General features: G+C 39.0%; 1 protein-coding gene across 2 annotated transcripts in view; it reads right to left on the reverse strand.

Moving 5' to 3' along the window:
- Positions 1-14,498: 14,498 nt before the first annotated feature.
- GALC (galactosylceramidase) overlaps positions 14,499-23,187 on the reverse strand; it is a 31,786-nt gene continuing 23,097 nt past the window's right edge. For both annotated transcript variants that reach the window (XM_058806529.1, XM_058806530.1), the window contains exons 14-17: positions 22,927-23,107; positions 20,513-20,676; positions 18,879-18,955; positions 14,499-17,110 (exon numbers count right to left, since the gene is read on the reverse strand). In XM_058806529.1, coding sequence (XP_058662512.1) covers positions 16,967-17,110; positions 18,879-18,955; positions 20,513-20,676; positions 22,927-23,107 — 566 coding nt within the window. In that variant the 3' untranslated portion in view covers positions 14,499-16,966. The remainder of the gene's footprint in view (positions 17,111-18,878; positions 18,956-20,512; positions 20,677-22,926; positions 23,108-23,187) is intronic.

The raw sequence follows: 23,187 nt of genomic DNA on the forward strand, positions 1-23,187 counted from the left end.
GTGGCATTTTATAGCCTCAGCTAATGAGCAGGCTTCAGTACCTACTGCTCGAACATAATTGAAAAGCAGAGCACTACTTAACCTATTTCTCATCAATGCAGGTGTTTTAGACTCAATTTTAATCTCCTTTTCTCACTTTTTCCACTTGTGATCAGACAAGAGTATTTCCCCCTTTGCAAGGCTGCTGAATTCTGTCTTCTGTAAAAAGCAGGACTATTGAAGGGAATAACTCTTCCTGGGATTTACTTCTTTTCCTTGTTTTGATGGGTAAACACCAAGTCACAGTGACTTTTTCCGCTCTGTTCTGCGTCAATATAAAACAGACATGCTGCTTTTACAAGATCTATCAAAAGTAAAGAAAAAAAAATTCCTACAGGTTTTGCAATAATCCTCTTTGGAATAAAAATAGATAAATAGACAGAATAGAAAAGCTAAGGGAGACAAAAGTGCAAGGCATCAGTCTGATGAAATATAGTTGCTACAATCTGACAAGGACTGAGATGCCGTTTATCCCAAATCTCTTCCTCAAATCCATGAGTTGTGGATGCTCAGTCTATACATTTAATTAATCCTACAAATATCTCCTGAATCAAATTTGACCAAGTTTTTAAAGCTCTCAAGATTTCCCTATCACTCTGATATCACAGAGCAGAACAGCAACTACTGCTCAGTTCCTGTAAAAGAGAGGCCAAAAACCCTCTTGAGAAAGTGTCTTGATGCAGAAATCCTGAAAATTAAGAAAGCTTCATTAGAAAACCAGACTTCTTCAATTATTACTTTTCCAGAACCACTAGAGCCCTGATCCTCCCTTCCTTACCTCTTTTCTTGAAGGAAATATCCAGCCGAACCAGAAAACCTAATCTTAATGTTCTCAGTATTGACAGGGATGGAAAAAATAATTAGGGGAAATGTTATGTTTTTTCTTGATAAAAACCTTTCATTTCTGCCCTCAGATAAAGATATGAAAAAGAGGAGAAACCTGATTCTGCAAGTCATCCTCACAATCCTGACTTAATAATAGACTCAAAGGTTCTGTAGCAAAAGGACAAGGAGGATAGAGAAAGCAGACATTATTTTTCTCCCTCTGTCCTGAGTCATCTGCTCTGCCATTTAGAGAAAGTGAGATTTTTTTCTCTGAAGTTGGTGGGTTTGAAATGAAGCATCACAAAGAATTTAGTGCATATCAAACTTGCAATCCCAGTACCCTGTATGAAGGAGGCCCTGCTCACCACACCCACTGCTGGAACACAGCCACACCACAGAGATAACGACAAAGAAGAAAATTCTGTACCCATGGTCACAAATCAGAGCAGGTAAACAGAGCTCAGTGAACATTACAGGTTACAGGGCTCAGAGCCTGAGTGTTGCAAAACCTGGCATTGATTAATCAAGTCCTACAAATCATGAGGACTTATCTAACACCAAATCTGACAGACAGTTATTGAGGAGGCGCCTTGCATCCTAACATTTCTCTGTACCTCAGCTGGTACGTAGCCCAGTGAGAGAAATCTCCCACTCATGGCCTGCAGCATCCTGGGTTTCCCTCAGAGACTTCCAAGTTCTGTCCAGGTTATGAACACTGATGACCTGGGTGTGCCCGAGTGGTGGTGCTCTGGCATGTTCTGATAACCAAACGTGCTCTCTCCCTCAGATGACTCAACCAGCTGTCCCAGGAGAAACTGTGGTTGTGCTGCACTACACAAGGGGAGCCATTCTATCACTGTCCAAGGGAAAATGGCACTCCTGTAAATTATACATTGCTATTCTGGAATGGGGGGAATTGGTTTTTTTGATTAGTGTTCAAAGAACCCAGTCATTTCACTGAGCAAAGCACACTCCAGAAAGCACACTGCTCCAAAGAACCCGTTCCTACAAAGCCAAGACTAGGAGAAGGAAATACAGTCACATCTGCAGAAGGGAAGCAAAAGGAATTTACTTAAGTGCTGTGCACAAAGTCTGTGGCCAAGACAGCTGCTTTGAGACCTGTCAATCCTACAGCTATGACACAAGATGCTGCTTCCTTTGCAAGCCCAGTTCTGACAAACCTTTACCTTGTTTTGAGCCTTTCATTTCACTTCACTTTCACTGCTAAAAGTAGTATTGATCTCCCAGGAGGAAGAAAGTATTTCTTTGCCTCTCTGAGGTGCCATGGCAATTAAGATGGGTATAACTTTTTAGGAAGCTACCGAAATGGAAGGCACTTAGAAGTTCAAAGCAATATCATTATATTGCTCAGAAAATGACACAATATGCTGACAGAAATTATGCAGTATACTGCTTAATAAACTTAGAGCCAGCATAGTAAAAATTCTGTCAGTAATAAACTCCTTTCCCAGTTGACTGCAGTCTTGCGTTGCCAGAAATTATCATCATCTTGCAGGTCCTATAGCACTCCACCTTCACACTCAGTAAAATGGTACCCCAATGACATTGGCAGCCATATTATTTATTATCTACAGTAATGAAAAATACAAATAATTGACCTTGGAATTCTTGGGCTTACTGTTAAATTGATCCATTAAAAAAGTAATAATATTTTATGCACACTTAGGTGAATGTGTTTCCATCTAAGTGAGTATGCCAACAAGATGTGGATCTGCCTGTGTTTAATATCTTGGAGGTAACCTTTATTCCCCTTTACATTTCTCTTCCTTGCTGCCCCAGATGTAACTTACATTTATTGCCATATTGAAGAATCACCTGGGCAATCTGTCCTTGTGTCCCTGTCTGGCCTACAAAGAAACCAACACACATCCAGAAGGCTTAAAGACAATACCAAAAAACAATAAACCATTAGCTGATATTTGCTCTATTTTAGCACAGTGTCAGCTTTTCCTATTATTTTAAAAATGGTCATAAATTACATGTACACCATGTATTTGTGTACATGGGTGATTTGGGAGAAAAACCATGTTACCACACATGCCAGTGGCCAGTAATATCAATGGGACCCTTTTGAAAGGCCTCTGATTTACTTCCTGTTAGACATAAATGATCTGGACATCAATTATCTGATCAAAAACATCATCTTGTCCACTCAACTGTCAGCACTTTCTAAATGGAGAACAACACAATCTGAGAGTAATTTGTAAATAACAGAGTGAAAGCTGTTCACATAAACAGATCGATGGACAAATGCATAAAGGGAATGGGGCCTCCTGACAGATTACTCATAAAAACAAGTTATTAGAATTCATTAAATAAGCATTACCAGTTTACCAGCTTTAACTATCACACTGCAGCAGATGATGGATTTCAGAAGACACGGCTCAGTAGTCTGAGCACAACGCATTTGAAGCATTCGAATGCCTGTGAACTACTGGTTTGAATCCAGGCATAAGGCATAACATTTTGTCCCTTTATGGATGATAAGCCACATATTGGATGTTTATGGAATGTAGATAAGACTTAGAGAGCAGTCTCTCCTGCTGGGATAATAACAATCACATATCAGCTTTTCATTAAAGGAAAAGAATTAGCCAACAGTGTGCTTGGTCAATCTTCTCAAGTCCAGCATGAGCATGTGTGACTCACATCTTTCTGCTCAGTGCAAAGCTTTGGAGAGGGGCTTTTTTTTTAGAGAGACTATCTTTAACCAGCCAAAGCTGAGTGCCAGAGTATGCCTGGTAAAACTGTAAAAAGGGAAATGGCAATTCATCACAGGGCACAAACTGTGCAGCCAGAAAGATGCTACCACCAGTGCTAGAGCAATAAACCTTTACCTGAATCCTATCAAAGGGCTTAAGCATCATCCTGATGAGATTCTTCTTTTTTGCCTTTGCTATGAGAGACCACTCATGACTTGAAACTGATTCAGAGAAAAATTATTGTGTGAAATGAACAAATTCTAAGACCAGCGTGGCTCCTTCTTGCACCAAAATTTGCTTATGAATCCTTTAAAAGAGCACACACAAAACAAGAACTGAGAAAGTAATTTGGCAACAGATATAATGAAGAGGGAAGTTCTTTTCTAAGCAGTAATGTCTCAAGAACAATACAGATTCATTGTAGCGTGGGAAACATCTAAATTTTTTTGATATACGTCCAGTTCAGTTACCCTGTGATATGTCCTCTAAGAGTGTGATGACCAAATGCGACAAGGCCTTCTCAGAAATATAGCGTAGACCTAATAAATACATAAATAATCCAACATTTCTTTGACATTTATTGACTTCCCAGGGGCTCATGGAATATGAAAGACCAGAATTTTAAGCAGTGTTGCCTTGTGTAGTTGAAAGGCAAAAGATGGAAGGATTTTGTTTACCTGTAGTCAGAGATGCAGAGAGAATATTAGAAGCTGAAAGTGGAGGAGAAGTAGCTACTGAGCTTGTTCTGAAGCCAGAGATAAAATGGGTTTAGATCTGTGACACAGAGAGCAGAGGCCCATAAGTTAAACCTCATCTGTCAGAATAAGCTAGGTTTGATGTTTAATATTCATATTCCATAAAAGAAGAATTTAAGGTTGAGCACAGTTCAAGATGCCTTCTCATGCTAGAGTACCTGAGATTTCTCCTTTGACCAGTTTATTAAGATATGGATACTGCCACAACCATTCGATGTAGAATCAGGAAAAAGAGTTTTTACCCCCTACTACTTGACCTCCCTCCCCAGCCCATCATCTATATAAGACAGTGGTAAATGGGAAACATTTTGCCATTATTCAGGTATTTATTCAGTCTTTCTACAAGATGCTTCTTCCAATTGGCTTATAAGGTACTCTGTTTGGAAAAGAAGGAATCTACTGAGGAGGATTTTATGAAGCAAAACTAGCTTTATTGGTGATAGCTGATCCAATATTGTACTGTTTGCTTAAAATGTATTGTTGCTGTAAGCAACACACTGAATTGCAAAACTATAACTGCAAATAGTTTATATGTCTGTGGGTGTACACATCAGCAACAAAGCAGAATGCAAAGATGTGCGAATAGCTCAAACTCTAATTCAGCTATCATGCTTGCAGAGCTTGATTTACTGTTTTAATAGGGTGGCTTCTCTATGCTGGAGCTGTCTTAAGCATCATTAAAATACTAAAATTTGTTGCCAGCTAAGAACATACATATGTTTTTACAACAGCTCATCTCAAATATCATAACTCATCTGACAACAATTGTAAACTAGCATAAGATGAGGCTGACTCCTGAGTCAAGCTTCATGTATCCCCCCCCAAAGTAGCAATCAGCCTCAACAATATGGAAAAACAGACTGTCAGTTTAATTTCCAGGACTAAAGCACAGAGAACAAGGGTCCAGTTCCATTCCCACTGACTCGACTGCCAAGCTGTGGGTTGCTCTGATATGAGTTCTTCTTTCTTCTATCTGAAAAATCCTGCTCTGCTCTGGAATGGTAATATGTACTTCCAAAATCAGCATTTCAAAGGGCTGCCCATGTTTACCACGAAATACTCATAGGAAGTCATGCCTGAAGTCACTTGTTTTGGTGCTTTTGGATAGGGGGTGTGCCAGATACACCCAGTGGATTTAACAAAGAATAACATTGAAAAAGGTTCCTCTAAGTACTTATGCTTCTCAAGCACAGGAAAATCCAGGAAAATTATTGGACCTTTTATCTCATTTTTGCACTTTTTTTTGTGTGGCTTGTCAGTCTGAATTCTTCACCGAGTGAGCTGTAAGGACAGATTGCACAAATTAAGCCTAACCAGAGACCAGGGAACCCATCTGCAGAGGGGCTCACTACCCTCAGCTCCTGCTGAAAGTCACCCCTGCCTTCACTTCCCCTGGGAGTTAGCTCCATTCCCTCTCTTAAAATATCCTACAGCTAGCTCAGGCTGCTTCTCAGCCAGCTGCTCCCAGGAAGCCTGCCTCACTCCCTTGGCCCAGGGGCTGACACAAGCCCTGCTCCTCGTGTGGTGTTTTCCACGTTAGAGCCCTCAGAATCCTCTGTTCTGCCAAGCTCTGCGCACAGCTTTCTGAGGCATCGGATTGTAGCTCTGTTCTCTTACTAGAACTACTCCTCCTCCTCCTCAGCTTCACTGCTCTGTGCTCTGCATTACAGCCCAGGGCAGCCCAAGCTCCCACAGTGCTGCAAGACCATGCCCAAACAGCTGGATTTTCATTCCTGATGGGGAATCCAGCAGCAGGAGCTCCCACCGGCAACTGGCAAGAACAGATTTACACCAGCATCTCTCCCAGGCTCTTCCTTCTCTCTCAGGAGCTAAAGGCTCTGTCTTTAAAAATTCACTCACTAAATAATGCAGGAGGAGCTTTTCAAAGTTATTCAAAACATTGCTAACAGGCTGCCAAGCTGCATGCCTGCACTGGTTATACAAAGCACAGTCATCCTGGTGTTATCCTGCTGGCTGAGACAGGATCCTATTCCTCACCTGCTCCAAAGATAACTGCAAAGAACCACTGTCCTCAACAGGCCACATGATACCTTGGGATCTCTCTTTCAGTTTCTTGCATATCCTTCACTTATCCAAGCACATTTTTGGGAAGCAATTTGCCTTTAAAGCACTGTGGGTGAAAGGGAAAACCTGTCAAATTTTCAGTAACCACATTTCTTTCTCGCTTTTGCACAAGAGATAAATTTATAGCAAAGAAAAGCAAAATGAAAACCTGAGATGGTTTGAAGATCACTTTCTGTCAGAGCAAACAAGGAAAAGAGACATGACCCTGAGGCACAGAGCACCTGAAGGCCTGTAAAAACAACCAGAGAAACTTCATAAAGCAAACAAAGAAATACACAGACAGAATTAAGATTATAAACCAATAATCAAAATTTCTCTAGTTTTTAAAAAAAGACACTACTTTTCATTAGATAGAGGGGAATGACATTCCCACAGAAAACATTATCTTCTTCTCCCACAGAAATTCTCATTAAATACTGGTCTTAGAAGCCACATAAGACAAACAAGGCAAATAAGCACCAAGATCCTCGCCTTGTGCACTCTCCCCACCCCACATATGATATACTAACCCTTTAAAAAAGAAAACCTCAGGGATGCCTTACATAAAAACAGGACTACAGAACAGCCTCCACTTTAGTTTCACACATCCTCTAGTTATTGCAACAATCTCTGGCAAAATCAGAAACATTTCTCACTTTGTTTTCCAGAAGACAAGGCATGGTGATATTTTTTCCTGTCAGGATCTTGTATTTTTGTTTTAATTTACACAAAGACTCTGCTTCCCAGTCTCTGCATAGGCAGGGACTTTCTAGAATAATGCTAAAGGCACAGAGAGAAAATCAGGGAGCCTATAACGAAGGATTTCCTTGAGTAAGGTGTTGCTGGAGAGGCTGAGCTGAGATAGCCCACACTGTTGTGCAGAGTTGTGCTGCCTGACCATGGGGGTCTGCAAGGGACAGGGAAGGACATCACCTCAGGAAGCCTGGGGCTCAATTCAGAGTGAAAGCAAATAGCAAATAGCTGGCTATTACCCTACAGCACATAAAGCTTTTGAAAACCTGGCATGAGGGAGTGAATGGCTTTCCCGGTAATCACTGCTCATTTACCTCTCCCATATTTCAGATTATGATGTTCTGAGACACTTGCTAATGGACAAACCCATCCTCCCTTTCTGCTTTCACACTGTTGACCTCTTTCTTTTCATAAGTTTCTCGATCACCCCAAAGTCAGCCAGTTCCAATTCCAGACGTGATCTTTGTGTCCCCCTTCACATGTTTACAGGGCTGCTGCTTTTCCTTGTCTCCAGAGCCCTCTGAGCAAAGGACTGCCTTGCTCAAGTCTAAGCTGGATGACAATTCCTCTCAGTACAAATCTGATTCTTTCTCACAGTGTCTCTATCCCTTGCAGCTGCCCAAGCTATCAATTTCATATTTTAAAACTTCAGCAGAAAAACGAGCCCCACACCTCAGAAAACCTCAGACTGCTGGGAAATACCCATCTTGCAGCTGTACACTGTAAAAATCTCCAGCACAGCATTCTCCTCAAGTCTGGGGTTTCACCCTGTGATCCCACCTGCACACGAGCACAGCTCTCCCAGACAGCCTCAGAGCTCACACAGCTGCACACAGCTCACAGGGAGACCTTCTGACAGTGGGGCTGGAGCATTGCAGAAGCTTTTAGGATATAGGCTGTGGCAGTGAAGAGCAAACTCATTGTACTCTGAAAATAATCACTGCAGATCCTTTCTTAGCTTGAATAAGAGTTTAAAATTACCAAGACTCACACAAAAGCTGTGCCACTGGCAGCAATTAGAAATTGGCTTTTTCTTCATTTAATGGTTTAGATCCAGACAAACCACTGCAGGAAATAGACGCTTTACAAAGCATTTGGGGTTTTATAGGTTAATCTGCTTTAAGGAGATGCAAAATTATTGAATGAGGAATTAGTATTCCTTGTAAGGGAAGCCTTGAGTTTTGTGCACAGAAGGCCGCCCCTAGTCTCAGCCTTATCTTCCTTCTCAAGCAAAGCTACCTTCGCTCCTTGTTTTTCACGGCTCGTAGAGGCTGGCCCCAAAGCTGCAAGGCAGCTGTTCCCTTAGCCATGCTTCCACTGCCATCTAGTGCCCCCAGCACAGACTGCAAGGGCCCCTTTCGCTTTACGAACTTGTCACAAAAGATAAAAAGTCCTGAGGTTCACGTCAAACCTCAATTTTTCATTCGGAAACCAATCTTTGCGATACCACTATAGATTTTTTTTTCCGAGAACAGATCAGACTTGCTGTAATGAGGTGGCGTTTTTTTGCAGCCTGAAGTATGAGCTACCCCTCCTGACTGTCTGGGCTGAGTGCTGATTTCAAATACCGTGTCAGTCACACTCAGTGAACTGGAACAGCATTGTTGTTTATCTGGTTTTGGTTAGGTCTGAGAGACTTTTCACAGGGACTTGGGTCTCCAGAGGAGAAGAAGCAGCTATAGTCACACAATAATGTCAGCAGTGCTCATTAGCTTCAGGAAAACACTGAGGAAAGGGGACTGCAGATGGAAAAGTGGACTTGGCCTTGTTTTTCTCTTGTGCCGTTCTGCTCTTTTGCTGGGTACAACTTACATCATTTTTGTCAGCAGAAAAGGAGAGAGCCTGGACATGAGAGCATATTATGAACTCAGGTTTTTACAGGTGCAATAACACTCCTCCTGCCTTTTTAAGTGATGTTAAATACACAGGGACCGATCCAACTCTGAGAAGACACTATGTAAGCTTTACATCCTTACACTGTGTGTTTCTCTATCAAACAAAGCCATTTCAAACCTATCCTAGTCATCTCTATTCTACTGGCCCCACTAGGAAGGCAACTCTGAAGCACAGCATGTTCCCTTACCTTTTCCACATCTCCTTACAGGGAGTGGGCAGCTGTAAGTGATGTTATGTTTAACTCACTGATTCCACCACTCTTGTCTGTTTTTTCTCTACTGTGAGACTGCTAGACTGTGAACCCACACGATTTCAATGTATACAGGATCAATGGAGTCCTTTCCAAAACTTTGTGAAGAGATCCACTCATAGTGTGACTATCCTTAGGTAGAGCATTATCCCGGTTCTATACAGACACAAAGAACAAAAAAGGCAGTATGTTCAGTGGCAGATTGAAATGAAAATAAATCATCCCTTCCAGTCCCCTACCACCTCTAACACAGAGCAGAGGCACACCGTCAGCAGATTGTTCTCAGGGCAGTCATTTCCTCACAACTTCAACAGGAAGTGACACTGAGCTGTTAGTCAATGTTGTCCCCACTAATGCATTAAGTTTTTGTAGGAAGGAAGTTAAAGCAGCAGCTCTGTTTTTACTTAGATCTACTAAGCAAGAGTGCTCAGTGCCATGGTACTCCTGTGTGCTTCCTTGTGAGGAAACTGAGGCATGTGAAATGATCCCAGGAACAATGCTAGGATGTACTCCAGACCTCCATTCTCCACTCATTTAAAGCTCTGATAACTGTAGTAAACTTAAATTTATTAAAAAACCCAAATACCAGGAGCACTATACACAATGCTACATAATCACTTAAAATCAGAAGAGTACATTTTGAAAACTCAGTATATGCTCATAGGAAATTCATTATATTCTGACTTCAGAGCACTGTCCCAACAGAGAGAAACCTAAACAGAGACTCTCTGGAGCATGAAACACATATTTCTCTCATTTGCAGTAGAGCACACTGGTAATACTTGCATGGTGTTGAGGTCCTTGCAGATTAAAGCGGGATGTGGCCCACCATCTTTTGAAGTGGTAGAAATGGGGAGAAAAAGACATTTCAGTTACAAAATGCAAGGCTAAAAGATCAAAGGGCAGAAAACGCCATCACACTTAGAATTAGCATGTTACTGTAGAAGAAACTAGCTACATTTTCAGAGAAACTGCCCTCTGAAATCACTTAGTACAGATAACTAACACCGGCGGAAGTCTTCAAAGGCATCTGAGGGTGCCGTGTAGGCTCATCAGGGAGGTTGCTGAACACAGAATTACTGTAATCAAGTTTTGATGTAATAAAAGCAACCAAGTACCCTTTCTGCATCAGACTTCTTGAAGAAAAAAATAAAAAAAAAATGAAAAACAACAAAGAAACGTGGTTCAAAGGAAAAGAAAGAAAATTCTCCAGACTATTATATTCCAGTGCCTGATAGTATAATAAAAGTGATCAAAAACCTGCCTGACTTCCAGGAGGTTGAGTTCCACAGAGAAGGTACAGAAGATTGGCATTTATCATTCCCATGTCACCATGTCACACACAAGAAAAACACCCACCTTCAATCACTGAGGATGTTACACAGGTAGCCACCCTATATGGCACTGGAGAATGTGTGGGAGAAAAGAAAAATACAGGTAAGGCGGCTTGTGCCTTGGGAGCTAAAACACCACAAGAAATTTTAGATGCCTACATGGCCCTTCTGCTACCTCCTCGCAGAGCCAGTTTAGATTAATTTTATTTATTATAAAAATCAAGTGATGTGACAGTATTCAGATTCAGCATAAGAAAAATATCATCAGCTGCAATACAGAGGTAAAAAAATTCAACTGTTCAAAAAATGAAGATTGTTGTATTTTCATGTGGCTAAATATTTGTTTGAGAAAGGTGACAGATATCCCCTAAGTATTCACCATTTTAAAAGTACAATCAGGAAAGGAAAATAAAACCAAGGTATGTACTGAATGTATTTACACATGGGGAGGCTGGAATTTTTGTTGTGGAGATTTACTAGAACTAACATTTAGTAAAAAATATTTATATCATACTATGGTATTTGAAATGAGTCTCCCATGTGAAGCAACACCATAAGAGGAACTCCCATTGGCTTGGGAAGTGGGTGTTCACAGTTGATGTATCTGTATGAAAGCATTCATCTAATCAAAGTATTTTGTCTCTCAAGGTAGAATCACAGGTGTTTCATGAAGGACTCAAACCATGCTGCAAGTAAATACTAAAGCTCAATAAACACAAGATACATTCTGCAGTATCAACCTTGCTTTTATCATGAATCGGGAAGAAAAGTTGAATGATCTCCCTGCATCCCTTACACAGATCATAAACAAATGCAATCCTGCTGTTTGTCCCAAAATCCATAGAATAGCCACCTACAAAAGAGAAGTGGAAACTCTGTCACCCTTTTGTCTCAGCACTCTACTAAGGCAGGTCTAAAATGTACATTCTGTCTAGTGAGGAGATGGGCTGAATGATCAACAGGGTATTCTCAGCCTCCTCCTTCAGGTACAGGCTTGCCCTGCTGCACTGAGCATGTTCCGTATAATGCTGGCAAAACAATTGGTTTAGGACTAAGTATCAGCTGGGCTGCAAGAAAAAAAAAATAAGCTGAACCATTAAACAGCAATCTTAGACAGAACAGGAAATAGGCAGCTCATGCCAGAGACGTTGTGGATCCCAGTGAAGCTTTACAGATCTCTGCACCAAGCCATTTGTGTGCACCTCTGCTCAGCACAAAACCTGCCTGATCTCTGGCCAGTCAACACTGCCATTTACTGCTCCCACTACAGGAGCAATCACATCAGAAGGGAATATGGACATCCTTAACAGGATTTGCTGCTAGCTATTGCCAGCTGCTCTTTCAAATGACTCTGTTAACAATATATAATCAAGCTAAGAGGCTACAGAGTCACTCCTGAGTGATCTCAGATTGGCCAATGTACAAAAAACTTCCCAAAAACTTGGAAAGGGGGGGTGGCAGTAATAGAGAAATATTTGTCTTCTATTTTCCATAAAGCTCTGCTGCTATGCTCACAGGGAAGGAATCTTCTGCAACCAGGAGAGGGATTGAGTCACACCGCACAGATGTGCCTTTCAGCTGCATAACCTGTTCTCATGTTCTCTAGCCTTTTCTGATTCCACTGTTTTTGGGAAACAGCAATGCCTACAATTAGCTAAACAACATTTGCTTTCTAGCAACAATGAAGTCTTGTGTTCTCTATAGGCATTTTAACTGAATCATTGTCCATGGGAAACAGTAAGGAAGATGGCTGTGTTTTCCAGCAGTAACTGAACAAAGGAAGCCACGTTAAATCCAGATTGCTCTTTGCTTTTCCCTGCACTATTTGGGAACATGTGTGCAGTTGGGGGGGGGTTTGTTGGTGATGCTGTTTTGGGTTTTTTAATAGTCATTTTGTTGTTATCTCCTCCATTTTAGACCATGAAGGATTCCCAGACCATAGCTGCATAACATTAGAATAACATTACACGCTAGGTTTAGTTTCCTCTTACATACCCTGAAGTTAATTCTGTACTGAGACACCCCCTACGACAGTAATATCTTTGAAATGCCTCTGTGAGCACAGTAAAACCAAAGATTACTGTTTTCCTGCACTAAGTGAAGTCAAACTCAGCCAGGTACACTTGATACCAAGAGAAAAGGCATTTTTAAAAAATTTAAAAGTCAACACTCCAACAAATACTTTTAGGACACTTTCATCTCTGCTTTCCTGAGACACGTAGGTTTAGCCTGGGGTACACAAAAGTAAGAGTCAGGTTAAATGCACTCATTGCAAAGTTACCAGGAGCCCCTGACAAAACTGGTGTTGGGTTGTGTGTCTGTTTCTAACCTTATCCAAACATAATTCCTTAAGGGGAAAACCAGAGTTTCACAGTTGTTTGTCTTAGCCACTTTGAAAACCGCAGAGAAGTATCTTGGCACACAGCAAAAGCTTGGCAACACTTCTGCAGCACACACTTTCCTCTCCTCAATTATTAGTGGCCTTTTGGGCTTTTTTTAGAACACAAGTTCTAGAAACACAACCCTTATTGTTTCAGCAACACTTGGGCATAAATGGAAGGAGCACAGCAAGAGGAATTTGCTCATGCTGACTTTTCAATGTACACTACTCAGAATTCTAAAAAAGCTACCTGATGATTCCACTGCCAGCCTAGGAAGCCTTCAAAACTAGAGGGTTTTTAAAACCTGTCTGTCTGCCACTCCCAGCATGTGCTAGACTTGTTTGAATGTAGTACTTACAAAGGGTTTAACAACAAACAAAGCACAAACAAAAACCCACAAAAACCAACCAAACAAACAAAAATACCAAAACATCAAAGAGAGGATAATAAAGTCTCCAAGCATTGTCCCTCTTTGACCATATCACTGAAACAAGACAGCTATAATTATGATTGTTAAATTCATTATACCCACTCCCCTCCAGAAAATGGACTCTGGATAGAAACTTCAGGTAAACCAATGAAAATTTATAAAATGAAAACAAACAACCTGCTGCTATGATGCAGTAAAACTGATTCTATAAGGCAAAAGCAAACCACTACCACTCCAAATCAAATCTGGAAGTAGAAATTTAGTTTTGATACAGAGATACAAGGAGACAGCTGCAAAAGGAGCCTAAAGAGTCTCCTGTAATTTTAAAGCAAAGGAGTCCTAGTGTTTTGCATGAGTTTGAAAATCCCAGAACTGCTCAAATCTAATTTCAAAGGTGGGGTGGCAGAGAAGGGACAGAATTGATTTTGATGCAGTGTTTGTGTAGGTGGTAGCACATAGCTAGTTATTGGAAGGCAATAACTCCAGGGTAAGCCATATCTACTGGCACAGTGGACTGGGAAACATAACTAGCTCTCTGGAATTTCTCCCTTCTGTGTAAAATCAAACCCTAAAGTTTAAGTTTATCTTAAAGATAAAATAATGTGTTTGAAGACAGATTCAAAAGGATATTCAAAACAAAAAGAAGCCTTTAAACCACAGAATTACATCCTTACAACACTGTCTGTTTCCAAACCTAGAAACTGACTTTCAGCTAAATCTCACATGACCTTAGTACTCAGCAGTTTTGCATCACTGGTCCTCAAATACAATATAATTCCCTTCACTAAATTAAAAAAAAATCCAAATCAAAAAACCAGAAAGAAGCAAAATGTATATTGAATGCTATAAGAAAATCATTTTATCAATAGCACAAGTCCTAATGCGTATGGATTTTGAGATATTTTTAATAAGGACTGGTTGGCTATACTCTGCAATCCAATCAAGTTAATGTCAAGCATATTTATCAGAAATCACAATGAAAAAATTGTCAGCTTTCTTGCTGGAGAAAAACAAGACCCATTTTACAGAAGCATTCTGCACAAATAAAGCATTTTTAAGTGTTTTATTTGTCCATTTGGAATGATTAGCATTTATAATCAACAACATAAATCCACCCCTCAGTGAAAAACCCAACAGCTTGTTATTGCCAAACATATTACAGTCTACTGAAGGGTGAAGGATTACAGACATATAAAGATGAATAACATTATGTCACCATTAAATCACTTACTCTGTTCATAACACTTTAATCCTCCAACATTGTAAATTAAGATTAGGGGGGAAAAAATCAACATTTCCAATGATAAAATACATGGTGTTTAGTACACAATATAACAATACAGTGTATTACAGTAGTGCATCAAAAAGTTAAAAAATGGACAGCTCCTTTGGAATAACAGCATCATTGCTGATCTCTCTGCTTGCAGCCACAGAAGATATCAGGAAGTCTCCAAGAAGCATCCAACTACAGAAATCCATCACAGCTAAAATAATTTAGAGATTATTATACTCATATTACCTGAATATGAGGACCTAAAATCAGATTCTTTCACATGTGGAGTGACCAGTGACATTCCTTAGGAAATCAGGCAAGCAATGAACAGATCTGCATCCATACTTGAAAAATACATGGAAAATTGCCTTTCATTTTTCACCCACTTAAGTAAAGAGTTACTTAACATTTGGAAGCCTTCTACTAGAGTTTTAAAGCTTAGTGGTTTAAACCATTTTTCAAGGTTACTGGCATGTATGAAATTTCCAAGTATGAATAAGTAGTATCAATATAACGGCTAAAAGACACAACATTTTTACTTACTAGAGATAGAATTTTAAGAACTCTTCTCCAAAAATGAAAATGGAAGATCAACTTTATAAAAATTTTCCAGGAATGATCTGTATAACATTAACTTTATATGAGATGACAACTTCAAAGACTGAAGTTAACAATTATTGGAATCAGGCTTCAAAATAAACGGGATCAGAAGAATAATCTCTATAAATCAAAGTACACTGAAAACCTTTTTCTCCAGATGTTGCCTGCTACAAATGGCCTCATGCAGCTATTAGAGCCTTATCAGGCATGTGGAACAACTTGCTTGTCAATTAAACAGGATGTGAATGTGAAAAGTAGATGGACACAGGAAGTACATTTCATTAAGACAATGGATATCATCTTCCTTCAAACTGGCCAACAACAAACAGGAAAAATTCTGGAGCCAATTGAACTGCAAATGCGGTGAGGAAAAACCCATTCAGTACCTCATGTTCTCAATTAATTGCTTTTTTTATAATGCAGTAACTTGGGGGAAAAAATAAAATGAAGCAACAGCTAAATAGAATCCCTCCATTCCCAAAGATCTGAATTATCCTCCGAATTTCTCTCCATGATACCTAGGAAAAGTTTAAAAACAGATATCCTTGCGTCATTACCACTGTGTGGCACACTGAACAATTCCCTCTGTCCACCAACTGCTATTTACGTTTTAATCAGTTTGCAAACCATTAAAGGCAAAGACCACTTTTTTTAAAATTTCTTTTATACCAGGAAGTGATAGTATCCATATCTCCTCTGTGCCACAGTAATACAATAAACTAAATATCATTGTTAGGCTTTAATTATTTTCTATTCAAAGCTCTAAATCTAGCAAAAGAGAGAGATGTTTGCCCAAGTTTCTAGGAACAAAAGGCCAGTTTCCACATGTGACCTGACATGGAAATACCCATGATGCAATATTTTTACTCTTTGTACTATGCAAAAAACCCCACAATATTATCATCAACAAACTGTAAGTTATGGTATCTTTTCATCCATTTCAACCCTTTCAGTGGAAAGAGGAGGTAGATTAGAAGTAAGCCACATGCTGCACTCCCTGATCAGTCATAAGGCACATTTCCATTCCACTGAAAATAGGATATATTTTAGGGCTGGCAATGAAACTTGAAAGACGTAATCAAATGCATTTGGAGAACTGCAATGTCTAGTCATAGACTGTAGCAAAAACCAGAGAAAACATCTTTTTTTACTATAGGAAATCTAGGCAGTTTATCCAAATGAAACTTGAGAATGATGGACCTACAAAAGTACGGGGCCCACTGGCTCATAAGGCTTACTGGCATTTAATTCTTTCTTTCACAGTGAAAGCAATGGACGTAATAGAGGAAGTGTTAAAAAATAGGATGAATCTGTCTTCTGTTAATTTCTAAAGTTATCTTAGAAGTGAGCTGGTAAGTTAGGATGTTGTTATTAAAAGATATTTAGATCCAAGAATTTGTTTTCATCGTTACCTTGAACTAAAATTTGCCCCCAAAAACTGAAGGGCAAAAATCCCACAACAATAGGGGATAAAGCTACAATCATGTTGATATCTACTCCAGTAAACCTTTAACAATTACCACGGACTGAATCCAGACTCTTTGCCAAGAGATCAATCACAGTTTAGCCCTCAGCTCTCCAGTTTGTCTTGGCTCTTACACAAAGTAACATGAGAACCAGGTTCTCCAAATGCCAAAGCCACCTCAGCAAGCTTCAATGTGAAAGTTGTCAAACTGTGCAAACTCAAAGGAGCGAGTTCCGAGGGCAGCCCAGCCGTTCCCCGGTTTGGAAATGGTGACATTCTCCCAGAGAGGATAACCATTCAACAGTCCTGAGGCCGAGTTGCCCTGTCAAAAAAAGGAAAATGTTAGCTTTGTAAAATCCAGGGTCTGTGTAGACACTGAGCCTGCTCACATGGGAGATAAGACAAAGCAGAAGGATGTGAAGTCACCTTTCAACTACATCTCACACATTCTTCATGCAGAGATGCATCTAAATATTGGATAGAATCCTCCGGTGTCTATCAGCTCTGTGGAATATATTCCTATATAATGTATTCCTTTACAGTGAATACATTAAAGGCTCCTCTTCTCCTACTCACAGCTTTGCTAACTCAGTGTAGAACCTGAAGTGTAAACTGGTTTTCCTCTCCCTTGTATCAGACTCTTTCAAAACAGCCCAACTTACTTAAGGTGATATGATACACTTGGCACTGCTTCTGCAGAATGAGGCAGAAGTCAAAAGTAAAGAAAGACATAATTTAGCAATCAAGCTGAAATAAAGAGGAGACAGCAGAACTTTCAAGTATCACTCAAGCCACTTCAAGACACAAAATTAAAACATTTTCAAGAAAAATTACAATTTATCTTTTGTGTTCCACTTAGCAGTAACAGTATTTAGAAAAAAGTGCTTCAGTTTACTTGCATTTCTTAATCTGAAAGACAATTATAGACACAGGTAAAAGCAAAGAATGTCTTTCAAGGAGTCGGTGGGAGAATTATTTAAAGATGGCTCTGGACAAAGACATAGTATGCTGCATCAAGCTATAAGAGGTACAAAATATTTAACAACGTAGATGGAAGTCTGAAGCATTGTCGTTTTAAAATTACCCACACTGTTTTAAGTGTTTAAGGTTCATCTTCAGTAACCAAATGTCTTGGCCCATTTTACAGATGACAGCCATTGTCATAAATGTAGGTGTACCAAAGCCAAAACTAAACTACATCTATTTCAGTGAATGCCTTAGGGGCAAGTGTGCCTTTGTCTCCAAATGTGACAGTACAAGAGACAAAAACCAGCTTCTAATACTCAGTGGCATTCTAGCATGAAGGGCTTGGTGCATAATTTTAAGTTACCTTCATCAGTAAAAATCCCCAGCCAAGATTCCCCACATTTCTGGACAGCTGGAGTTGCAAAGGTTACATTAGACAAAGGGATTAGGCACTCAGAAGAGGAACTTAAAGCCTTTTAGGTACTTGCAACAATGACACACCCATCAAAGCACACAGGGATATTCAAAGTACAGTTTGGGGCTACTTTCCTCCCCAAGTCATTATGGTTAAAAAAGATGAAGTGGGAGGGAAAGAAAAGAAAGCAGACAGGCTTCTCATTAACTACAGCCTATTTATAAGTAACACAATGCCTGTGCTCTTCCAACACAGTAGAGAAGGAACTCAGCTTATCTCAGTTTTCCAGTCCTTTATTAGCTCCACATACAAGGCCTCAGCCTGCAAAGGGAACTGGTGGGAGACAGATTTGTAACACAGGCTACCTTAGTATCTTACTCACTGTCCTAAGAACAGGAAGCCAGGCCATCATCTTTCCATCAGATTAAATAAGAGACTTGCCTCTCTGACCCTTCTACCTCCAGCTTTCAATTCAGCTTTCCAGTTATTTTCCATACCTTTTACAGAGTCTCAAGATCTCTTTTACAATACAGGCAGCAGAATTTAGTATGGCATTTTAATATTGATTCAATGTAACAGATACTGTTTCTGGTTTTGATAGGGTAAACTAATACAAGTACACCATCAATAGTACAGCACAGCTTTGTTTAAAGTATTTAGGACTGGAAGTTTCATAACTACTTTTCCAGCTTTTTTCCTGTGTCCTTACCTGAATGTTGAGAGTGAGTGTGTGCCATGCATTATCCCGAACACCAGCAGGTCCTTTCATTAATATTTCTTTTCCAGCTGAAAAACATGCTTAAGTTAGCAAAGTGTTACTTCAGCTCTTTGCTGAAACTGATAAATACCAAGCCAGCAAAAGGATAATAATAGCTATTTTTCAGAAGTGTTCAGGATTGACATTTTACCAATTTCAGTTGCAGCATGGAAGGCTTAATATGCAACCCCAGACTCTGCACTATCAGTACATTCTCCTGTTTTGCCAGAACTGCTTTCTCACTGAAATCCTCAACGCTCTTGGCAATTTGGTATAAGATGAGGATTCACTCTATGGAGAGTACAGGTTCACAAAGTGTGACAGTAGCTATTGCTCTGCTCATTCTATAGATCTTCTTGTTTATTTATTGTTTGTAACTATTTTAAATCACAGGGTTTCTGTTGCCACACTATCATGTTGCTTAGCTCTACCCAAAATTTAAGCTAAGCAAAAATGGGGTGTGAATGACACCTGGAGGGAGGACGAAGACCTGAAAAAAATTAAGTGCTACAAGTCTTCATTTATTCAGTAGACATTTTTTACTGCAACATAATTTAACATTCAAACTCCCTTCTAGAAAAATGTAAAGACGACTGAAAATAGCTGTACAGAAAAAAATTATCATCTTATGTAACAGGTCTCAGCTTGAAATAATTGGGTGGTTGATCACAATTCACTCATTTCATCTAGGAAAAATTACTTCTGACAGCCTGAGAAACTAATCAAGTAATGTTGTTAGGTCTTATTACAAATAAAAAATTCAGTCGATCCTCAGCACAAGTATGTATTTCCATACAGCTGAGACTTCAGTTTTTATAGAATTATACATTGCAAAGTTTCACTAGGGAGCACTGATATTTCAAGGGAAGCTATGTAAAGCCTTTGTTATTCTAACTGTCTATGGTAGAAGTGGAAAGAAACACAGACACACACACAAAAAATATATCTTGTCAGATATATTGTAGATCTAGAAGCAACATTTCACTCACCATAAACTATTGAAAATTTTAATTCATATTCCTGAAGTGATAGGAAATGCATTTAAACAACTAAATAGACCAGTGCCTGTCAAGTGTTCTACAGATGAACACAAGTGAATGTTAACATCACAAATAGAACGTGCTCACTCCACTGAGCTACACTAACAGGAGGATGCATCATTTGAGGAAACAGGAGGCCACTTATGATCCTCACTTTAGCCAGATGTAAGTACAGTGACTTGAACTGCTCTCTAAGAAAAGCCATTCCATGTCAATCAGGATTTTCCTCATGCATAGTTTAAGAATACAGGTCAAATCTTTCTGTAATTAATATTGTATCAGAGTATTTTTAAAAGCAAAATAGTTCATATTTTCTACTGTAAAGCAGACATTGTCAGTGAAAAAACAAACTTTAGAAAGCTGAGCCTGAGAAATGGGCTTCAGATGCTTTCTCCACATATGAAATGTGGCCATCATTAGAACCAATAGGTTAAATTCATAGTAATGACAAATGAACTATAAAATCTGAATGTTACCTATTTTTATCAAAGTTATCAAAATGACATGTCCATATGCCAGCATCCCCTTTTGCAAAGAACTGCTTACCTAGGTCACTAGTGACTCTGTAGGTGCCATCTGCAAAAACCCAGAAGAAAACTCCTTTGGAATCTCTCACATATATCCCACCATTGTCAACTCTTCCTGCAATAAACACTCCTCCATCACGAGGTTTTTCTATGTAGATGTCACAAGTGACTGTCATGTTTACCCTGTAAAGAAGATTAGTGTTTTAACAAGGAAGGAATCCATTCTTTTGAATAGGCAGTATTAGAAATTATTTGATTTCTTGAGACTATACTCCAGCTCAACAGTAAAGCACTGTGTTATGCATGCAATGAGAGCTGTAAAGAAGAATAAAGCAAAGTAATCAAATAGAACCATCAAATAGTACCCAGAAAATTTACAAAATTTCCTCTTCCTCAGAGCTGCACTACAAGGCTCTTAACCATAAAAATTCTTTCCCTCTATTAATGGATCTACATCCCACATCTGAAAGCATGTAACACAGATTTGTAATTTTGTAATTGTAATACAGATACAGCCACAAGGTCACTTACTTAAGAAGTAATAATTACCTATATTTATTTACAGAATGGGAAAAGACTCTCTGTGACAGCAGCTCAGCTGATTACTGAATTGGAGAATATCTATTCTAGCAACTTTTCTTCTCACTTCTAACACAGTTTCATTCTGAGTTTTCATTCTAATGTAATGCTCCAGATTCCTGAATATATAGTCATTACACAAAAAAAGATTACCTTCTTGCCTTCCCATTTATCAAAAAAGAGACCCCCCCCTCATTTCCCTTAAGCCATTATAAAGAGACTCAAGGCAATATAGCAATAATTACATAGTAATACTTTCAGAATATATCCAGGTTCAATAAAACCATCAGAGAAAAACACCAGCAAATTCACGGTAAGAGAGCAAAAACTTCCACACACACAAGTTTAAAATCCAAACAATCCTGAAATTGAATAATGATAAATTTCCACCAACAACTGAGGTAAAGTATCATCCTACAGAGAAATTTAATGCAAGATTGGCTCAGAATTTCAATAGCAGGTGTTCATTGTTGAAAATATCTGCCAGGGACAAGTTGAGTCTTAAACTGAGGATGAAGCAAACAAACTTGAGGGCCTGAAATTGAGGACTAGCATTATAAAAAGCTACTGACTAGTAAAACTTGAATAATAAACTGATTTTCAGGAAGTAAGCTTGGTTTTGAAAGCAAGATAAAGACTCAGAAAGAAACTGAACTAAACAAAATAATAGAAGTTTTAGGAATCTGAGTATAGTAATTTAAAAATATGTCCTATGTAGCTGTTATAGGAATCACTGAATATAATTTACTCAATGAGGGAAAGTTGCTTATAGGGAAAATATGAGACCTTTCCTAACAGAGGGCTGCAAAAGCAAACATCAGATAACTGAAGAACAACTTCCAAGTACAAGAGGGTGGTATTCTTCCAGGCTTTGGATCAAAGTGATTCAATCACATCTCCAGGCCTGAAATTAGAAGTGTGAAGCAAGTTCTGAAAAAGCATTTGCCAGATCAATGATCTAATTAAAGTGAAAAAAAACCTGACAAAACTGCTATTTTAAAAAAATGTATCAAAAGAATTTAGGCTAGGCCTCTAAGCAGAAGAGAAAGTCTTTAGCATGAAGTTTATTATTATTATTAAAATCATAATTAGTTAACAGGCTCTTTCCCAAGTGCTTATTAATTTTAAATAAACATTATTCTAAAATATGCTGCTTGATTCTGAATTACCATCATTGCAGCTCCTAGCAATTTTTTAGCTCCTAGAAAGAATTACAATTTTAACCATACTTTAACCAAAACAGTAAACCTCAGTTACTTTCAACAGAAATAAAAGTGGTTGAAGCAGGATTGGCATCAAATCCACACAATTCTAGGAACTGCTCAGAAGATGGCAGTCTGCAACAAATACAATTGAATTATAAATGAAATAGTCTGAGAATTATGATACTGATCAAACTCCTAACAAATAACTCAAAATACTGTAATTCAAAATTAATCTCCTTCTTGGTCCAATTTAAGAAAAAAGAAACTCAGGGCACACATTGGTGTTTCTAGTATGCCAACTCAGAACCATTAGTGTAAAAAATTAGCTTGAACAAATATGCCCAGAAGGACATAAGCAAAAAAAAAAAAAATAATTCTAAGTATAGCATTAGGCTAAACAATCATGAAATGTGGTTGAATCTCCATCCTTTAGGAGTCATTTATACAGCTGACCTTTGGCCCTGAGCAGGGCTCAATGACTTTAGAAGTGCCTGAATCATCATTCCTACATGTCTACAGAGAATCTGAAGGCAAAAGCAAAAGCCCTCTGTCCAAGGGAAATGAGGCTTGAGACAAATTAATTGATCATTACTAGCACTGGTGAGGAGAACATTTCCCCAAATGTCACTACAAAACAGTATTTACATACCACTTAAAATTTCCTATGACACTGATGGTCTGGTCTGCATCAGAAACCCAAGTGATGGGCCGCTGAACCACCACCTGGCGGAGCGTGAACACATGATCTCCTGGGTCAGAAGCATTTACAAAGTATTCAAATACACCCGTCTGATCTGCAAAGTTAGGGGCTTCACTGAAAGGTGGATTACCTGTTCAGAAAATAAAATACACATCAACTCTAAAACACTATTTTTCTTCGGTGTACTTGTTTTCAGAAATTTACCACTTA

Source organism: Ammospiza caudacuta, chromosome 6 (genome assembly GCF_027887145.1).
Source record: "Ammospiza caudacuta isolate bAmmCau1 chromosome 6, bAmmCau1.pri, whole genome shotgun sequence".
In the NCBI taxonomy this organism is placed as follows: domain Eukaryota; kingdom Metazoa; phylum Chordata; class Aves; order Passeriformes; family Passerellidae; genus Ammospiza; species Ammospiza caudacuta.